At 37.5% G+C, this 15,459-nt stretch overlaps 2 protein-coding genes across 4 annotated transcripts in view; both read left to right on the top strand.

The window, feature by feature from the left end:
• Window positions 1-6,066, top strand: part of LOC107673745 (germinal-center associated nuclear protein-like) — a 19,588-nt gene extending 13,522 nt beyond the window's left edge. For 2 of the 3 annotated variants that reach the window (XM_016467508.1, XM_016467509.1), the window contains exons 16-31: window positions 551-655; window positions 1,153-1,305; window positions 1,413-1,610; window positions 1,715-1,783; window positions 1,882-2,016; window positions 2,097-2,250; window positions 2,439-2,700; window positions 2,783-2,880; window positions 3,378-3,768; window positions 3,914-4,177; window positions 4,260-4,389; window positions 4,494-4,667; window positions 4,763-4,901; window positions 4,992-5,140; window positions 5,322-5,469; window positions 5,576-6,065. In XM_016467508.1, the coding sequence (XP_016322994.1) occupies window positions 551-655; window positions 1,153-1,305; window positions 1,413-1,610; window positions 1,715-1,783; window positions 1,882-2,016; window positions 2,097-2,250; window positions 2,439-2,700; window positions 2,783-2,880; window positions 3,378-3,768; window positions 3,914-4,177; window positions 4,260-4,389; window positions 4,494-4,667; window positions 4,763-4,901; window positions 4,992-5,140; window positions 5,322-5,469; window positions 5,576-5,731 (2,725 nt within the window). In that variant the 3' untranslated portion in view covers window positions 5,732-6,065. Of the gene's footprint in view, window positions 1-550; window positions 656-1,152; window positions 1,306-1,412; window positions 1,611-1,714; window positions 1,784-1,881; window positions 2,017-2,096; window positions 2,251-2,438; window positions 2,701-2,782; window positions 2,881-3,377; window positions 3,769-3,913; window positions 4,178-4,259; window positions 4,390-4,493; window positions 4,668-4,762; window positions 4,902-4,991; window positions 5,141-5,321; window positions 5,470-5,575 lie in introns of all 3 variants that reach the window. The other variant, XM_016467510.1, reaches the window with a different exon arrangement.
• Window positions 6,067-6,254: 188 nt separating this feature from the next.
• Window positions 6,255-15,427, top strand: lss (lanosterol synthase (2,3-oxidosqualene-lanosterol cyclase)). The gene is made up of 22 exons (XM_016467512.1): window positions 6,255-6,438; window positions 6,919-7,087; window positions 7,179-7,317; window positions 7,546-7,654; window positions 10,402-10,523; window positions 10,632-10,728; window positions 10,813-10,948; window positions 11,067-11,175; window positions 11,267-11,385; window positions 11,576-11,673; window positions 11,767-11,794; window positions 11,933-11,989; window positions 12,070-12,141; window positions 12,631-12,681; window positions 12,773-12,922; window positions 13,864-13,960; window positions 14,041-14,146; window positions 14,224-14,289; window positions 14,370-14,450; window positions 14,567-14,737; window positions 14,875-14,953; window positions 15,044-15,427. The coding sequence occupies exons 1-22, from the start codon at window positions 6,425-6,427 to the stop codon at window positions 15,179-15,181; spliced, it is 2,208 nt and encodes a 735-aa protein (XP_016322998.1). The 5' UTR covers window positions 6,255-6,424; the 3' UTR covers window positions 15,182-15,427.
• Window positions 15,428-15,459: the final 32 nt, after the last annotated feature.

Here is a 15,459-nt window from a genome sequence, read left to right as displayed (position 1 = left end):
ACTGAATCATACTCAGACTTAATGCTGGCAGCAGTGGAACCACTTGGGAGAGAACTGCCAGGTGACTTATTTCTTAGCATAAAAGAAGACAATGGTACAAGAGGAATACCAAATTATTGTTTTAAGTGTGAAAATATAGCAGAAGTAGCGCCAACATTCAAAAACAATGGACTTGTGATAAGGCTCCTGAAATAATCAGGACTTCACTTTAAGTTTTCTTTTAGTGATGAGTGAATTTTTGCTAGAAAAAGAGCAGGAGAAATAACATGCAAGTGTCTCAGAGCCGGCAAAAGCTGCTCTCACAGAGTATGACGCAGCCTGCAGAAGTGACATGTATGGTTGTTGTCCATGCATATATATATATATATATATATATATATATGAGGCAGTGAAATGCTGAAATGCCATTTGTTAACAAATCATTTATTCGGAGGAGTTTTCCCCAGCATGATTCACACAATGTTCGTTCCAGTCATCTCAGGGAATCGAGGTTACGTTTAGTAACTGGAGCGTTTTCAAGTCTTTTTCCATTTTTTGTGTTTGGTGTTAGGCGGAAGGAAGTCTTTCTTGAGCAGTTCAGCGGTGAGTTGTGTGCTATAATCAGTGACGAGGTGCTAACAGAGAGCATTAAAGTGACCGCTGAGGCTGAAATAAGGTACCACATTCTACATATCTCCCTGAGGTTTTCTTTGTTTTTGTCTGTCAACTTTGGCTTCCTAATTAACAGTTATAAGGGATTATTATGTACAAGTCACATTTCTCTCTGAAATTAAATGGGGGAAAAAAACGTAAATTGTTTCGACAAAAGTAAATGAAGCCATTAATAAGATTTATTATGTTTACCTGACATAATATAAAAATGAATATAATGTATTTTAAAATAAGAGTTTAGATTTTAGTAATGCGATTTTGGAGGGGGGGGGATTATGCTTAATTGTCATGTAAATTGTCAATGTCACAATGCAAACATTTAGGCGTTAAGACAATTTTAATTGTTAGGCTCAATTTCTCCAAAATGTTTATTATATATGTATTTATTGTAATATAATATTTCTTTATTTTGATTTTTGGGTGAAAGATGACTTTGATGAATATTCGTGATATTCATTAATGAATGTGTGCAAAATTGGTGATGCTGTTCTTCCCTTCCAGGCTTGCTTTAGAAGAAAAGGCGGCTTGTATTGCCTGCTGCTCAGCGGAGGAATGCAACAGCATAGTAGAGGAGACGCTGGCTGAGGAGCTGGCTGCAATGGCACAAGAGATCCTGGACAATGAGTTGAGGCGTGTCTGCAACTTCATCAAGAGGTTTGAGGATCTGATTATTTCTCTTTATGTGTATAAAAGAATCCCTGGAGCAGCAAATAGGTCTCCTACAGAAACCTTTAAAGAACAGACGTATGCATATACTTTAGGTGGCGTGACGTGGTAGCCGTGCGTCGTCAGCTAAAGAGACAGATGCGTGGTTTCCCTGCAGCCCCTGGCTGTGTAGATCCGCGGTTCAAACTGAAGGCTCTCGTACCCAGTGCCCCTTCCGACCCCTCTCTGGACCTCCTGGCCCAGGGGATGGTCAACCTGGGTAACTCCGGCAACATGGCGGTTTCCTGCACAAGGTCTGTTATTGGAGATTTCAATTTGTTTTTTGTCGTGCTTAGATATGTTTTTTTTTTTAATGCGTCTTAATGATTGTTCCTGGCAATGAACTTTAATATTATAGATTGCTGAAAATGAGACAGGAAGCAGTTCATCAAATGAAAGTGTCCTACTACTACAATCTCTTACTGAGGTCAGTACAGTGGGGCGAAAGTGTGACATAGATGTGCAGAATGCAGATAATTTTTATCACCATGATTGTCTGTATGGTTAATTATCCTTCTTTGGCAGTGAGCGTGTATGGATGCCTCTTGACCTGCCCACTCTTGTGGCAGAAAGCACCCCTAATGCTCCTGACAGAGTCTTCTGGAAAGCCACGCTTCTGTTGCCAAGCATCTGTGATAGTGACATAAGTTATGCAAGCAGGTAAGGAACGAAATTGTAGGAAAATTTCTTAAAACATGTAAAATCATAACTGACCTCTTTTGTTTTTTGTTTCCATGCAGGATTCTGACAGACTGGCTTGAGGTTAAAGTGGGTGGAGGAAACCAATCCGAAGAGACTGAGAAAGAACTCAAAGGGCAACTGAAAACGCTGTGCATCAGTCACAGCCTGACAAATATTAGGGGACAGACTCATGAAGTTCACATTTCTATAAAGGTAAGCTTCAGAAGGAATAGTTTTCCTAGAAAATTCAAATTCTGTCATTATTTACCCAGTTAAAGTGAGGTATTGAGCAGAAAATGGTCCACAGGGGGAAAATTCCAACTCATGAAATGAAGCTCACTAGTATCCAGTTATCCAAATGTCTCTGCATTGACTTGACTAACCCCTGTGTTTGTGTGCAGGCATGTCATGGCCCTCTGAGTGCAGAAGGCCAATGTCTGCTGGAGGAACAGAAGGAGCTCCATGGTACCAACGCTCTGCTGATGCTACTTCCCTCTCTCAGTGCTGGACAGGGTGAAGAGGATGAGGATGTGTCCCTGCCCGCTGCCCTCCTTCAGCTGAGGCAGGTGCAGCAGGCCAGCTGCTGGCACTGTCCTGTACCACTGGTTGTGGTGGTTACTGGCAACCAAGAGGGTGGTACTAATGATCATGGTTTGGAAGAAGGCAAGTTTTGTAGTAAAGACGTAGTATAATAGACAAGACTGTTAAAGACTGCAATCTGATTATTGTATTGTCTCTCTCACAGCACTCATGTTGAATATGTTAGTCAAAGATGGTCTCATCTCTGAATACATCTTCGTCCATATACCAGCAACCCTCACTGACCTGCAAGGCTCAGCGCAGGTTGGTCTACAAAGGAATATTGAGAATACACAGTTGTTCTTATTAAATATAGTTAAAAATATTTGTGTTAGGGATGCGTGATATATGTGGTAGTATCGGTATCCGCTTATATATGTGACCTTTTTATTGCTATAGTTATTGGCTCAAAAAGTAAAATAGGGCGATATAATTAAGGTGATAAATTGTAGCCAAATAATCATTGCGGACCCACATTTCATGTTGGCTTATCTATTTTTAAACTCAAATAAATACTCAGTCTATTATTTGTAACTTTTTTTTTTTACATCTTCAATTTACTTTTTTAAAGCATCTAAAATTAAAAGTAGATTCCACTGTTGTAAATAATGTTTGGTGTCCTTTAAAGCAATGGATAGATGCTTTTAATTTTTTTTTTCAGACAAAATGCAGATTGATATCTTCAATCCACCAATATATTTATTAAAAATGTAACATGGATTATGTATTTACACATTCTTTTTATAATTGATCTGCTTCAGATGAGCCATGTCATCAGGTGGCTTGCTGCCCACTCTCCCGCTGGCCCAGTCCTGTCCTCCCAGACCCTTCTGCAGGTTGTTGAGTTAGGCCTGTGCCGTGAGTTCTACTCCAGACTACAACGAGACAAGCAGGACAGGAAACATGCGGGTCTTCCGTCTCAGCACCCGGAGCCTATCGTGCAGCTCTGTAACAGTGTGCTGAGTTTCCTAGCAGGTGTGGTTTCGTCAGAGCATCTGTCCAGTCTCTGCTGGCCACCTCCTGAATTCTCTCTCCCCGAGAACAGTGAGCTGATTCCTCATCATTCCTGGAACTCTCCAGAACACCTGGAGTGGCTGAAGAGAACCATCCTCAGCCGGCAACTTCCTGAGTGGGATCTGTCTCCCATTAGTGGTAGGTTTTGTTTTAAGTTCCAGTTTGATGTAATCAATTTTGTTTAGCAGAATTTTCATAGTTAAGGTATTTGATGCAGAGTTAAACCTTACAGTTTAGTACTTTTATTGAGAAATTAAAACTAATCACTTTTCTTATTTCTCAGCCTCCTGGCCACATTTGTGTGCCTATATATTCCAGTATGTATCCCAAATTCCTACCTCACCCTTAAGCCAACCTATTCTAATGTCCCGTCTGGAGAACCTGCTAAGAAGAGTGAACTACCAATACTTTCATGTGAGCGGTGCAGATGAGGATGACTATGAGAAGATTGGACCGTCCTTTCACGAAATTCCCTGGGATGAGATCATATGCCTGTGTGTAGAGCATCGTATGAAGGACTGGATTTTGCAACCTCTTGTGGCAAAAGGTGAGAGTAACAGAATGCCAATTATGAGCTGTGAACATGTTCCATTGTTTAAAAATGTATGTTTTGACTCTTATAATCACAGATGCCCTCACGGATGATGGTGAGATTCTTGTATACTTTAACAAAGACAGCCTGAAGAATTTCCAGCCCCCTGACAGTTGGATAGAGGCTGTGAAACTGACATATCAGGAAAAACGGCAAGCCTCAGAAGTGTAACTCTCACTCTTTTACATATGTATTATTCACAGTATAATCTTATATTACATAACAGTCTTACAGTAAAAGATTCAAACAAAATTGCAACATTTTCTGATAGATCAAAAGTCAGGTCCCCCATTGCGGCCAGACATTTCCCCAAGCAGAGGCTGTTCCAGAGTCACATAAACACGGAAGAATGGCCTTCTGTTTGTGATACTGCACAAATTCCAATATTGCAGCGCTTTGAATGGATTCTCTCTTCCATTCGCGAAATGAACACTGAAGGCCAGAGGTTAGAATTCATCATTTTAATATTAAAGTTAACTGTTGGCTTATTTTTTATTTTTTTGCATGAATGTTTGCAGTAACCATTTCTTAACATATCAGTAGGATTGGAGAGCAGATACAACATCGGATTGAAGCAGAACCTTTGTGCCCTTCATCATTTCCTCTTACCCTGACCTCTATGCCCGTGACCATGACCCCCTCCCGAAAGCATCCTGCTGCTGGCACTGTTCATATACAGGTAGAGTTATACCAGAGACAACTTCACAACTGGATTAATATACTTGCATTACTATAATTGCACTAAGTCTCTATTTTTGTGTTTTTAAAGGAAAATGAAACCGCTGACCTGGCTGAGAAAATATCATCTCCTAGCAAAATAAACAGACTCTTTGATGCAGACAGCGCACAGCCTCCCATAATGGAGCGACTTCAGCGTACTCTCTCAACTGTTCAGGAGATGAATGCTGAGGGCCAGAGGTTAGCTTACATTTTTTTTTAATGCACTAAACTGAGTTTTACACAAACTTGAGAAGATTTTAGATCAGTATTTGTACCTTATTCCGCTCCAAACAGTAGTCTCATTTTACATATTTTAAATTGTAATGATGCATTATGGGATTTTGTCAATTTTATTCATTTTGTTTATATGCATATCTAGAATCGGAGAGCAGATTCAGCGTCGGATTAAAGTGGATTATTTGTCCTCTGCCTCTTTTCCTCTCTTCCTTCCCTCCACCCTCCTCTGTGCGCCTCCTCTAGTTAGGACCTCCTCTTCCAAGCACCCCGCTGCTACCATTCACATACAAGTACAGTATTCTAGCGTAACTGTAATGAATAACTAGAACTAATATGTATTTAAAAAGCAGCTTTCATTCTAAATGCTTTAAACCGGCTTTTGTTTTTTATTTGAAGGAAGTGGAACAGACTGCTGCATCTTTTGAAAAACACAGACCAGTATCTTTGTTACAACATTTGCAGGACTTGAAAAGAGAGTTGTCAAGTCAGAAAGAGGAGGAACGTGTGTGTGACCTCAAGCTGAAGTGTCTTTTAGACATTGTAGAGAACTGAAGATGCTTCAGTGTAACAGCAGCTGCTGAATACCACTTCCAGTCTCCCAGCTTGAAAGAAAATGTCCTTTATCTGCTGCTTATTGGTCTCAACAGTTTTATTTTTGCCGTTTTTAAGTTTGTTTTGATTAAATCCATTTGCTTAAGTTGTGTGCCTCATCCATTAAGTTTAATTCAATCTTAGTGTGAATCTCCTTGTACTTAAACACAAATTTAGAACTGGTTCATTTGTTTGCATACATACTTTCCAGGTTTATGAATAATAGAGTTGAATGTATTTTGTTCATCACAATAATTCTGTTGTATTTAATTGTATATTTTTGGACAACCATAAAGATAGTTTTTATTCAACTACCGGGTCATGAGGTGATTAATTATTCATGACACTCCAAATGTGGTTTGTGTAATCTGGCAATTTATGCCCATTTTGCGATGTTTCTATCTTGTGATTGGAGGGCCTGTCCTCTGGTCATGTCGCCATGCGATATCGCGCTCGGATGGCAGCGCTAAGCATTATGGGAAACACAGTTTTAGGATAAAACCCATTTCCATGTTTATACCGTTTTGATAACGATCTAAGAGGAACAAAGAACTACATTTCCCAGGCTGATTTAAAGGAGGCGTTTACCTTCTCGATCAGCTGAAATATGACGGGTTCTTTTCAGTTTACAAGTTTTGCTCATGCACTTCAAAGATGACAGAGGGAACGTGAGTATAATTGTTTCATGTTTGCGAATGCTTATGTTCTTTTAATATCACGCAGATATCAGATGAATACATTTTCCCATAAGACACATTAAACCGAAACTATATATTAATTATGACGATTTAGGTTTTAATTATTGTTATTATTATTATTATTATACGCATCAATGACGCAGACAATATGCATATCTGTAGATGTTGTCTTTATTATCATATCATTTATATAATTATATAATATAACTTATTGAAGTCATGAAACTACAAGGTGTTTATTTTATTGTATTTTATTTAATAGAAAGTAAATGCCGGTATTTCGTTTTTTACTGACAACTAAATTTTTAATAAAGTAATGAAAAAGAAAGGAGCTTTTAATTGTTATTGTTAGATGCACATCAACTTTTTAAACATGTAAGGTTTGAAAAGTGTTACTGTACTATATGTTACTATGCCCATCCAAGTGTAACATTTAAAGGTTTGATTCAGGTGTCTGCGGAGAAGGGGAGGCCCCTATAAGACTGAGTCGGTGACAGATCTCAGCCGCTGGAGGTTGAGTAATGTGGAAGGCAGACAGACCTGGAGGTACATTGAGGAGGCAGACCATGTGGACAGACAGCAGAGCATGCTGGAATCTCACTCTCTGGGACTGGACGTGGTAAACATGAGCATTACAGACAAGTGTATAATGGTGTACGTTACATTCTTATATTCATGTTCATATCTAATATGTTTCTCTTTGACCTCAGGGTGAGTTCATCTCAGCATCCCCTGCCGCACACACTGCAGTAGAAGCTGCACTGAAGGGAATGGACTTCTACAGCTCTCTCCAGGCTGAAGATGGACACTGGGCTGGGGATTATGGTGGACCACTTTTCTTACTTCCAGGTCATTAATTTATAATAAGCTGTTTGGACAGACTTTATTTGTTTAGTCATTAGATGAAAATAAATATTATGATAATATATAAATAGTAATTTATATATAATATAAATAAATAATATTAGTTGATTAACTCATTCATTTTTAAGGTTAATAATGGAACTGGGAAACCTAGAAATATCAGAGAATTTTAAAGCTAAATTGTCCTTTTGTCTATTTGTTGATGGTTTTCAGGTCTGCTCATAACCTGTCATATTGCTAAGATCCCTCTGCCAGATGCATGGAAGCAGGAAATGGTTAGATACCTTCGCTCTGTGCAGCTGCCTGACGGAGGCTGGGGCCTGTGAGTATTAATAACACTATCTGTTATTATATGGCATGAATCTCATGATACCTTACAGGAACATGTCCAGATTATATTTCACTCACAAATCAAAAGAAATAAGAAATTATCTAATTATTAAAATGCAAAAAAGAAAGAAGGAAATCAAAAATAAAACTGTTGATGTATCATTACATTTATACATCATGATGACAGTATTTTATTTGTTGTACTGACTTTGTTTTTTTTTTCTCCACTAGCTTACCTTCTTATAAACCTTGTGTACTGTCAATATTGTTGGCTCTTTGACAAAATGCTTTGTTCCTTTTTTGTATGTTGTTTTGGATGAAAGTGTCTGCCAAATGCATAAATGTAAATTCACCTGAATAAAAATAAAATCACTGGATTAAAAGAATTATTTTTAGTACTGTTACAGTCATTAGAATCAAAGAACCATTGAGAATAATGTATTTTTTTGTAATTATCAATTACAAAAAAAATAAATTAATCAAATAAATGTTTAGATGCTTTAGATAAATGATGATTTGGAGGGAAATTAGCATAACTGTCATGAATATAACGTCATAATTCTAATAATGTTAATAATCCTAAAAATTAAGTCTCATTAATCATGTTTTGTCATTTAAAGGGATAGTCCATCTACACTGTAAAAAAAAATCCGTAAAATTTACGGTAAAAAACCGACAGCTGTGGTTGCCGGAATTTTACCTTAAAAAATGCGGTAGCAACGTTTTAGGTTTTACGGTTTTAACTTAAACTTACAGTTAAATACCGTCATTTCATTAACTGATATAATGTTAATATACCAACCTATTGAAGTACTGAAATCTGTTTTGTACATTTGTAATACACTGATAACCACCAAATGCAGGTGGTGATGAGAAAGTCACATGATGAACCAAAGCCCATCACAAGCAGCTTTTAAATAATAACATATATAGAAGGTGCACAGTGTCATTCACACAAACACTAAACACCATCATGGTAACACACATAAAACTGAAATAATGCAATAAACATTAATTTAACAACATTAGGTGTAACACACAACCCTAATATACAAAACTGATAAGAAAAAACTAAGAAACAGTTATTTCAACAAAAAAACATCAAATTTGAAATGTAACGCAGGGAATTCATGGTTTATGGTTATTCACTGTAAATTATATGGTCTTTTTCACTTCCAAAAACGGTATACTACCGTAAAATTAATGTCCAATACATGTACAATTTTTAGTCTTTTACCGTTAAATTCACGGTCATTTTTTACAGTGTAAAAATGAGTATGGATAAATAAATGATGACAGAGTTTTCATTTTTTTTGGGGTCTACTGTCCCTTGTTTAATTTTAATCGCATGTTTAACTTTACTGGGATAGTAATGGAATTATTCCTTTATGACCTGATAAACAACAAAGATATTCATTTTTCAGGCACATTGAAGATAAGTCTTCTCAACTCATTTGATGTCCTCCCCGCACATCCAGAAGCGCTCACATGTGAAAAGTCGCCGTAACTTTCACCGGGGACATTTTTGACGAGCAGTGAGGAAAGAGTTTGACATATCCGGGCGACGTCAGGCCGTCTCTGGGCCATTTGGCATGCGGTGGGCGTCTGGCATGCTGAAGACTGCCTGTCAAACGCCTATGACTCCATAGAGTGGTGCGGGGACCCTACGGAGCGGCAGATGGGCCATTAAGGTAGTATTAATGTAGATGCCATGACTTTTCCCGCGCTGACTGGGACATGCTCTTTAGAACTGCGAGCAGCTGCTGCCATTTACTCCGACAGCTCCCCGCTAACTTTGGGCCAACTGGCAGAACCGGAGTTTTTGTACCCAAGTAAAGCTAGTTAGAAATTGCTTTCAGGGACGCTCCTGAACATAAATATGCTGTCAAAAAGATGTAAGCACACAATATTGTCTACTCGCATACATTATTGCTTTAATATGTCAGCTACACTGTAAAAAAATATCAGTAAAATTTACGGTAAAAAAACTGCAGCTGTGGTTGCCGGAATTTTACTGTAAAAAATATGGTAGCAACGTTTTAGGTTTTACGGTTTTAACTTAAACTTACAGTTAAATACCGTCATTTCATTAACTGATATAATGTTAATATACCAACCTATTGAAGTACTGAAATCTGTTTTGTACCTTTGTAATACACTGATAACCACCAAATGCAGGTGGTGATGAGAAAGTCACATGATGAACCAAAGCCCATCACAAGCAGCTTTTAAATAATAACATATATAGAAGGTGCACAGTGTCATTCACACAAACGCTAAACACCATCATGGTAACACACATAAAACTGAAATAATGCAATAAACATTAATTTAACAACATTAGGTGTAACACACAACCCTAATATACAAAACTGATAAGAAAAAACTAAGAAACAGTTATTTCAACAAAAAAACATCAAATTTGAAATGTAACGCAGGGAATTCATGGTTTATGGTTATTCACTGTAAATTATATGGTCTTTTTCACTTCCAAAAACGGTATACTACCGTAAAATTAATGTCCAATACATGTACAATTTTTAGTCTTTTACCGTTAAATTCACGGTCATTTTTTACAGTGTAAAAATGAGTATGGATAAATAAATGATGACAGAGTTTTCATTTTTTTTGGGGTCTACTGTCCCTTGTTTAATTTTAATCGCATGTTTAACTTTACTGGGATAGTAATGGAATTATTCCTTTATGACCTGATAAACAACAAAGATATTCATTTTTCAGGCACATTGAAGATAAGTCTACTGTTTTTGGAACAGCTTTGAATTACACGACCTTGAGAATTCTGGGACTCGGGCCTGATGATCCAGATGTGGTTCGGGCAAGGAATATTTTACACAGCAAAGGTCTGGGATTGCTGATAAACGGAACAGTCACATGTATGTTCATATGTAACGCATCCCATGAAATGAGATACAACTGTTCAGTTTCAGTATTGTCCTGCTCTGTTACAGGTGGTGCTGTCGGCATACCCTCTTGGGGCAAATTCTGGTTGGCCATCCTCAACGTATACAGCTGGGAAGGGATGAATACGCTCTTTCCAGAGATGTGGTATGCAATGAGTTCATCTGGTTACAGATTTTGTGTCATTTTTGCTTTGTTATTTATATAGTTCGATTTTTTTTCCTCCACCAGGCTGTTCCCTTCCTGGGTGCCAGCACATCCCTCCACTTTATGGTGCCACTGTCGGCAGGTCTACCTGCCCATGAGCTACTGCTATGCGGTCAGGCTGTCTGCCGATGAAGACCCGCTGGTACTCAGTTTAAGACAGGTGAAGTTTCACCGTTTCACCACTAGAGGCCACACATATACCATATTAAAAGCAGGCTTGCTTGACTGAACTATCCAACTATCCAGTCACAGCTGTTGTTTTTTTGGGTGTTAAACAGGAGCTCTATGTCCAGGAGTACTCGACTATTCACTGGCATGCTCAGAGGAACAACATTGCAGCCTGTGACTTGTACACACCACACAGCACCTTGCTTACTATTGCTTATTGTGAGAGAAGTGCAACATCTTTGTAAATAACAATCTTTTACCCTTTAGATTTCAATTAAGTCACATAACACTATCAAACTTGGTTTTACAGTGATCCTGAATGTGTATGAAGCTCATCACAGCACTATGCTGAGAGAAAAAGCGGTGAAGGAGCTTTATGACCATATTAAAGCAGACGATCGCTTCACTAAGTGTATCAGCATTGGCCCGGTGAGAGAAAAGAAGAATTTTGTTTTATGTAGTGTAATGTCAGCATGAAATCAATATTGATTCTATGAATGCACGTCCCTAGTTTTATTGTGTGTAGTTCCTCTGTGCATGTTATATCAAAATTATTCAACAGTAATTATTCATTCATAAATATTGCTCTGTGTATGAAACTAATTTCCTGTTTTGTCAGATTTCGAAAACGATCAATATGTTGGTACGCTGGTATGTGGACGGACCCACATCACCTGCCTTTCAGGAGCATGTGTCAAGGATTCCTGACTATCTATGGTTCGTGGCCTGATTTTAATAATGTCCTGTATATTTTATATATTTATAATAATAATTGGCTTTTTGTGATTTTTGTTTTTTTTAATGCCCCAGGCTGGGTCTGGATGGTTTGAAAATGCAGGTGAGAGGTTGTCATTATAAGGAATTTAACCTTTTTTGCTTCTAAAGTTTGTTATTCTGATCAGTTAAGCAATTAAAATTTTATTATTAGCAATAATAATAACAATTACCTCTCCATATTATTATTTATTTATATCAGGGTACAAACGGATCACAGCTATGGGACACTGCATTTGCAGTACAAGCATTTCTTGAGGTACATATCTTTATTAATAAAGCTGAATTTGGCACATAACCGGTGATTTCTCTGATCAGTTGAGTTTGTTTTCTAAACAGGCAGGAGCCCAGGACATCCCCAGGTTTACAGAATGCCTAACACAAGCCCATCATTTCTTTGATTTAACCCAGGTGAGGATGATTAAATCAAATTTTTTAAAACATAATGTTCTTTATTATTACAACCTGTTTATGTATTTAGCTTTAACCTAACTATATTGGTATTGACAATGTTAAATTTGCTTATGTGCCAATCCAAATACAGTGGAGTCCAAAAGTGAGACCACATTGAAATAATTTTTTCTTTTAATTATGGAAATAATCTAAGTTTTTTTTTTTTTTTTTTAAATAAAAGAAAATGAAACAAGTTTTGTTGTAAAATAAATGCATCATTCAAGCTCACTAATCAAATTTGTGACATTTCCTTTGTACAAACGGTCAGTTTTTGCTTGCTTCCGCTGAAGTACAAGAAAAAATTTCTTAATTTTAAATATATGTATATGTTTTAAATATAAAAAGCAAAACAGAGACATTTCACTTGTACTCTCAGACCTTTGGCCCCCACTGAAATGTAATAATTTGGTCTCTATGTGAGGTCTAATCAGTTTTTTATTTTTATAGATCAAAGATAATCCTCCGGAATATAAGAAATACTATAGACAAATGAACAAGGTAAATATTTGTGTATTGCTTTTCAACTTTCTTAACCATTCTTAATCTGCTCTTCAACACTTTAATGAGTATGTGTGTTCATGTGATTCAGGGAGGTTTTCCCTTCAGCACACGGGACTGTGGTTGGATAGTTGCGGACTGTACAGCGGAAGGGCTGAAATCTGTGATGCTGCTGCAGGAGCAGTGTGGTTTCCTCAAAGAAAAAGTTCCTGCAGAAAGACTCGATGATGCTGTCAATGTGGTAAAAGCCTTATTTACATTTCAGACATGTTTAACATTTTGTCTGTGTCTTACCAGTGCAGAGCCACAATAATCTGATTTACAGAACACTTATTATAGGAACAATCCCCTTGGAGCAACCTGTGGTTAAGTGTCTTGCTCAAGGGCACAATGAGCTTAAGCCACTATGCCACACCGAGCCTCTTTATGACTCAAATCTCATCAATTTACAGCATAGACAGTGTGCTCATCTTTAATCTGTCCCTCAAAAATGTTATTTTTGTTCATTTTTACTAAGACAAATGAGTTCAAATGTAAGTTAATTGATTACATTCAGTATTTATTCATAGGCTTATATTATATAGTGTCACTTCTCTAATGCTCATCCATTGAAATTACAAAGTGTAATGCATCCAAACTCACAAGCCATGTCAGAGCAAACACACTAATCGTATACACTATTGTTCAAAAGGTTGGAGGTGGTGTGATTTTTACATTTACATTTTTTTGAAAAATGTCTCTTCTCTTACGGTCACCAAAACCATATTTATTTGATCAAAAATACAGTAAAAGTAAAAATATTGTGAAATATAATTACAATTTTAAATCACTGTTTTCTATGTTAATATGTTTTAAAATATAACATAAAATATAATTTCTTCAGAAATCATTCTAATATGCTGATTTGGTGCTCAAGAGACATTTCTTATCATTATCAATGTTGAAAACAGTTAATACTTAATATTTTTTGTAGAAAGCCATGATACATTTTTGTATGATTCTTTGATTAATAGAAAATTGTAATATATAAAAACTGCATTTATTTGAAATAGAAATCTTCTTTATTATAAATGTCACTTTTGATCAATTTAATGTGTCCTTGCTGAATAAAAGTATTAATTTTACTGACCCCAAACTTTCAAAGTGTAGAGTAATTTTTTCATCTCTGTGATTTTGTTTCAGCTGCTAAGCATGAGAAATCCTGATGGAGGGTTTGCCACGTATGAGACCAAACGTGGTGGAAAACTGCTGGAGCTGTTGAACCCATCTGAAGTGTTTGGTGCGCATGCAGTAATATGTCATATTCAGTGCATTTTCCATCGGTCTTGACATGTCTGATTCCACCTCTTTCTTTCCCAGGTGATATAATGATTGACTACACGTATGTTGAGTGTACCTCAGCTGTAATGCAGGCACTGAAACACTTTCACAGCGTATATCCTGAGCACAGAGCTGAAGAGATTAGGTACAGCCAAGCACAATTTTTCAGCATATTGTGGTTTGAAAGATGGTTTGGTTAAACCACATCTCTTGATCACATAGGACAACTCTTCAGCAGGGGCTGAACTACTGCAGGAGGGTTCAAAGACCTGATGGCTCGTGGGAAGGGTAGGCGTTTGTCCTTTTATAATCAGAAACATTATTCTGTTGCTTCTTAGTCTATTTATGAAGTATTCGGCTTGTCTTAGGTCCTGGGGAGTCTGTTTCACATATGGAGTCTGGTTTGGTTTGGAGGCATTTGCATGTATGGGCCACACTTTCCAAAGCGGGTATGTTATTTGTTTGTGTTCTCATGTTGATGTTCATTTAAAAAAATCATCAGTGTTCTTTTACTGCACTTTGCACTTTATTTAACCCCCTCATTCATTTCTTTTCTACGTTGCAGGTCTGTTTGTGTGGAGGTGAAACGCGCCTGTGAGTTCATGCTGTCGAAGCAGATGGAGGATGGAGGCTGGGGCGAGGACTTTGAGTCATGTGAGCAACGGCGCTACGTTCAGAGCAAGAACTCACAGATCCACAACACCTGCTGGGCTTTGCTGGGGTTGATGGCTGTCAGGTAACATCAGCACCAGAGTTTCAGGAGAACATTTAGCGTTTTTCAAAGTGTTGCTTTTTGGCAAATTCATGGAAAAAATTGGGGCTGCTTTTCCAAAACAGGAGAGTAAATTTATTTTAAAAATGTCAAATTTTTAGGTACCCTGACATCAGAGTGATCGAGCGAGGCATTCAAGTTCTGATTGATAAGCAGCTGCACAATGGAGACTGGCCACAGGTGAGCAAAGCTGTTGCCAGATCTCCAAAATTCATCTGGGGTTTCTCTATCTGTCTAATAACATGTGCTGGGTTGTTTCCCTGTTTTCAGGAGAACATTTCTGGAGTGTTCAATAAAAGCTGCGCCATCAGCTACACCTCTTACAGGAATGTGTTTCCTGTGTGGACACTGGGCCGTTTCTCACGGCTCTACCCCTGCAGCCCTCTGGCTGGGAAACTCCAGCTCTGAGTCAGATACTGTGTACTTGCGCCTCAAATAAGCAATATCTGATCAAAGACAATTCTTATTTGAAACAAACCTGATTGCTGCTCTTTAGAATGTAGGACTGATTTATCAAAGTCTTTAGAATATTATCTACAGAATAGTTGATTCATTTTTGTGCTCATTTAACCATGGGACCAAGGCTTTGTATTCTGTAGATGATTCTGTAATTAAATGTGATTTCTGTACTCTTACAATAAATCGTTTTATATTTTGGCTTTATATTCTTCTTACTCTATGTATGA

The sequence above is a fragment of the Sinocyclocheilus anshuiensis genome, unplaced genomic scaffold (genome assembly GCF_001515605.1).
Source record: "Sinocyclocheilus anshuiensis isolate Anshui unplaced genomic scaffold, SAMN03320099.WGS_v1.1 scaffold808, whole genome shotgun sequence".
Classification (NCBI taxonomy): Eukaryota; Metazoa; Chordata; class Actinopteri; order Cypriniformes; family Cyprinidae; genus Sinocyclocheilus; species Sinocyclocheilus anshuiensis.
This window is presented reverse-complemented; position numbering and strand designations above follow the sequence as displayed.

Coding starts and splice junctions, on each gene's coding strand:
- lss (XM_016467512.1), top strand. Junction 7,318..7,545: donor ACCACTTTTCTTACTTCCAG/GTCATTAATTTA, acceptor GATGGTTTTCAG/GTCTGCTCATAACCTGTCAT. Junction 14,147..14,223: donor CACAGAGCTGAAGAGATTAG/GTACAGCCAAGC, acceptor TTGATCACATAG/GACAACTCTTCAGCAGGGGC.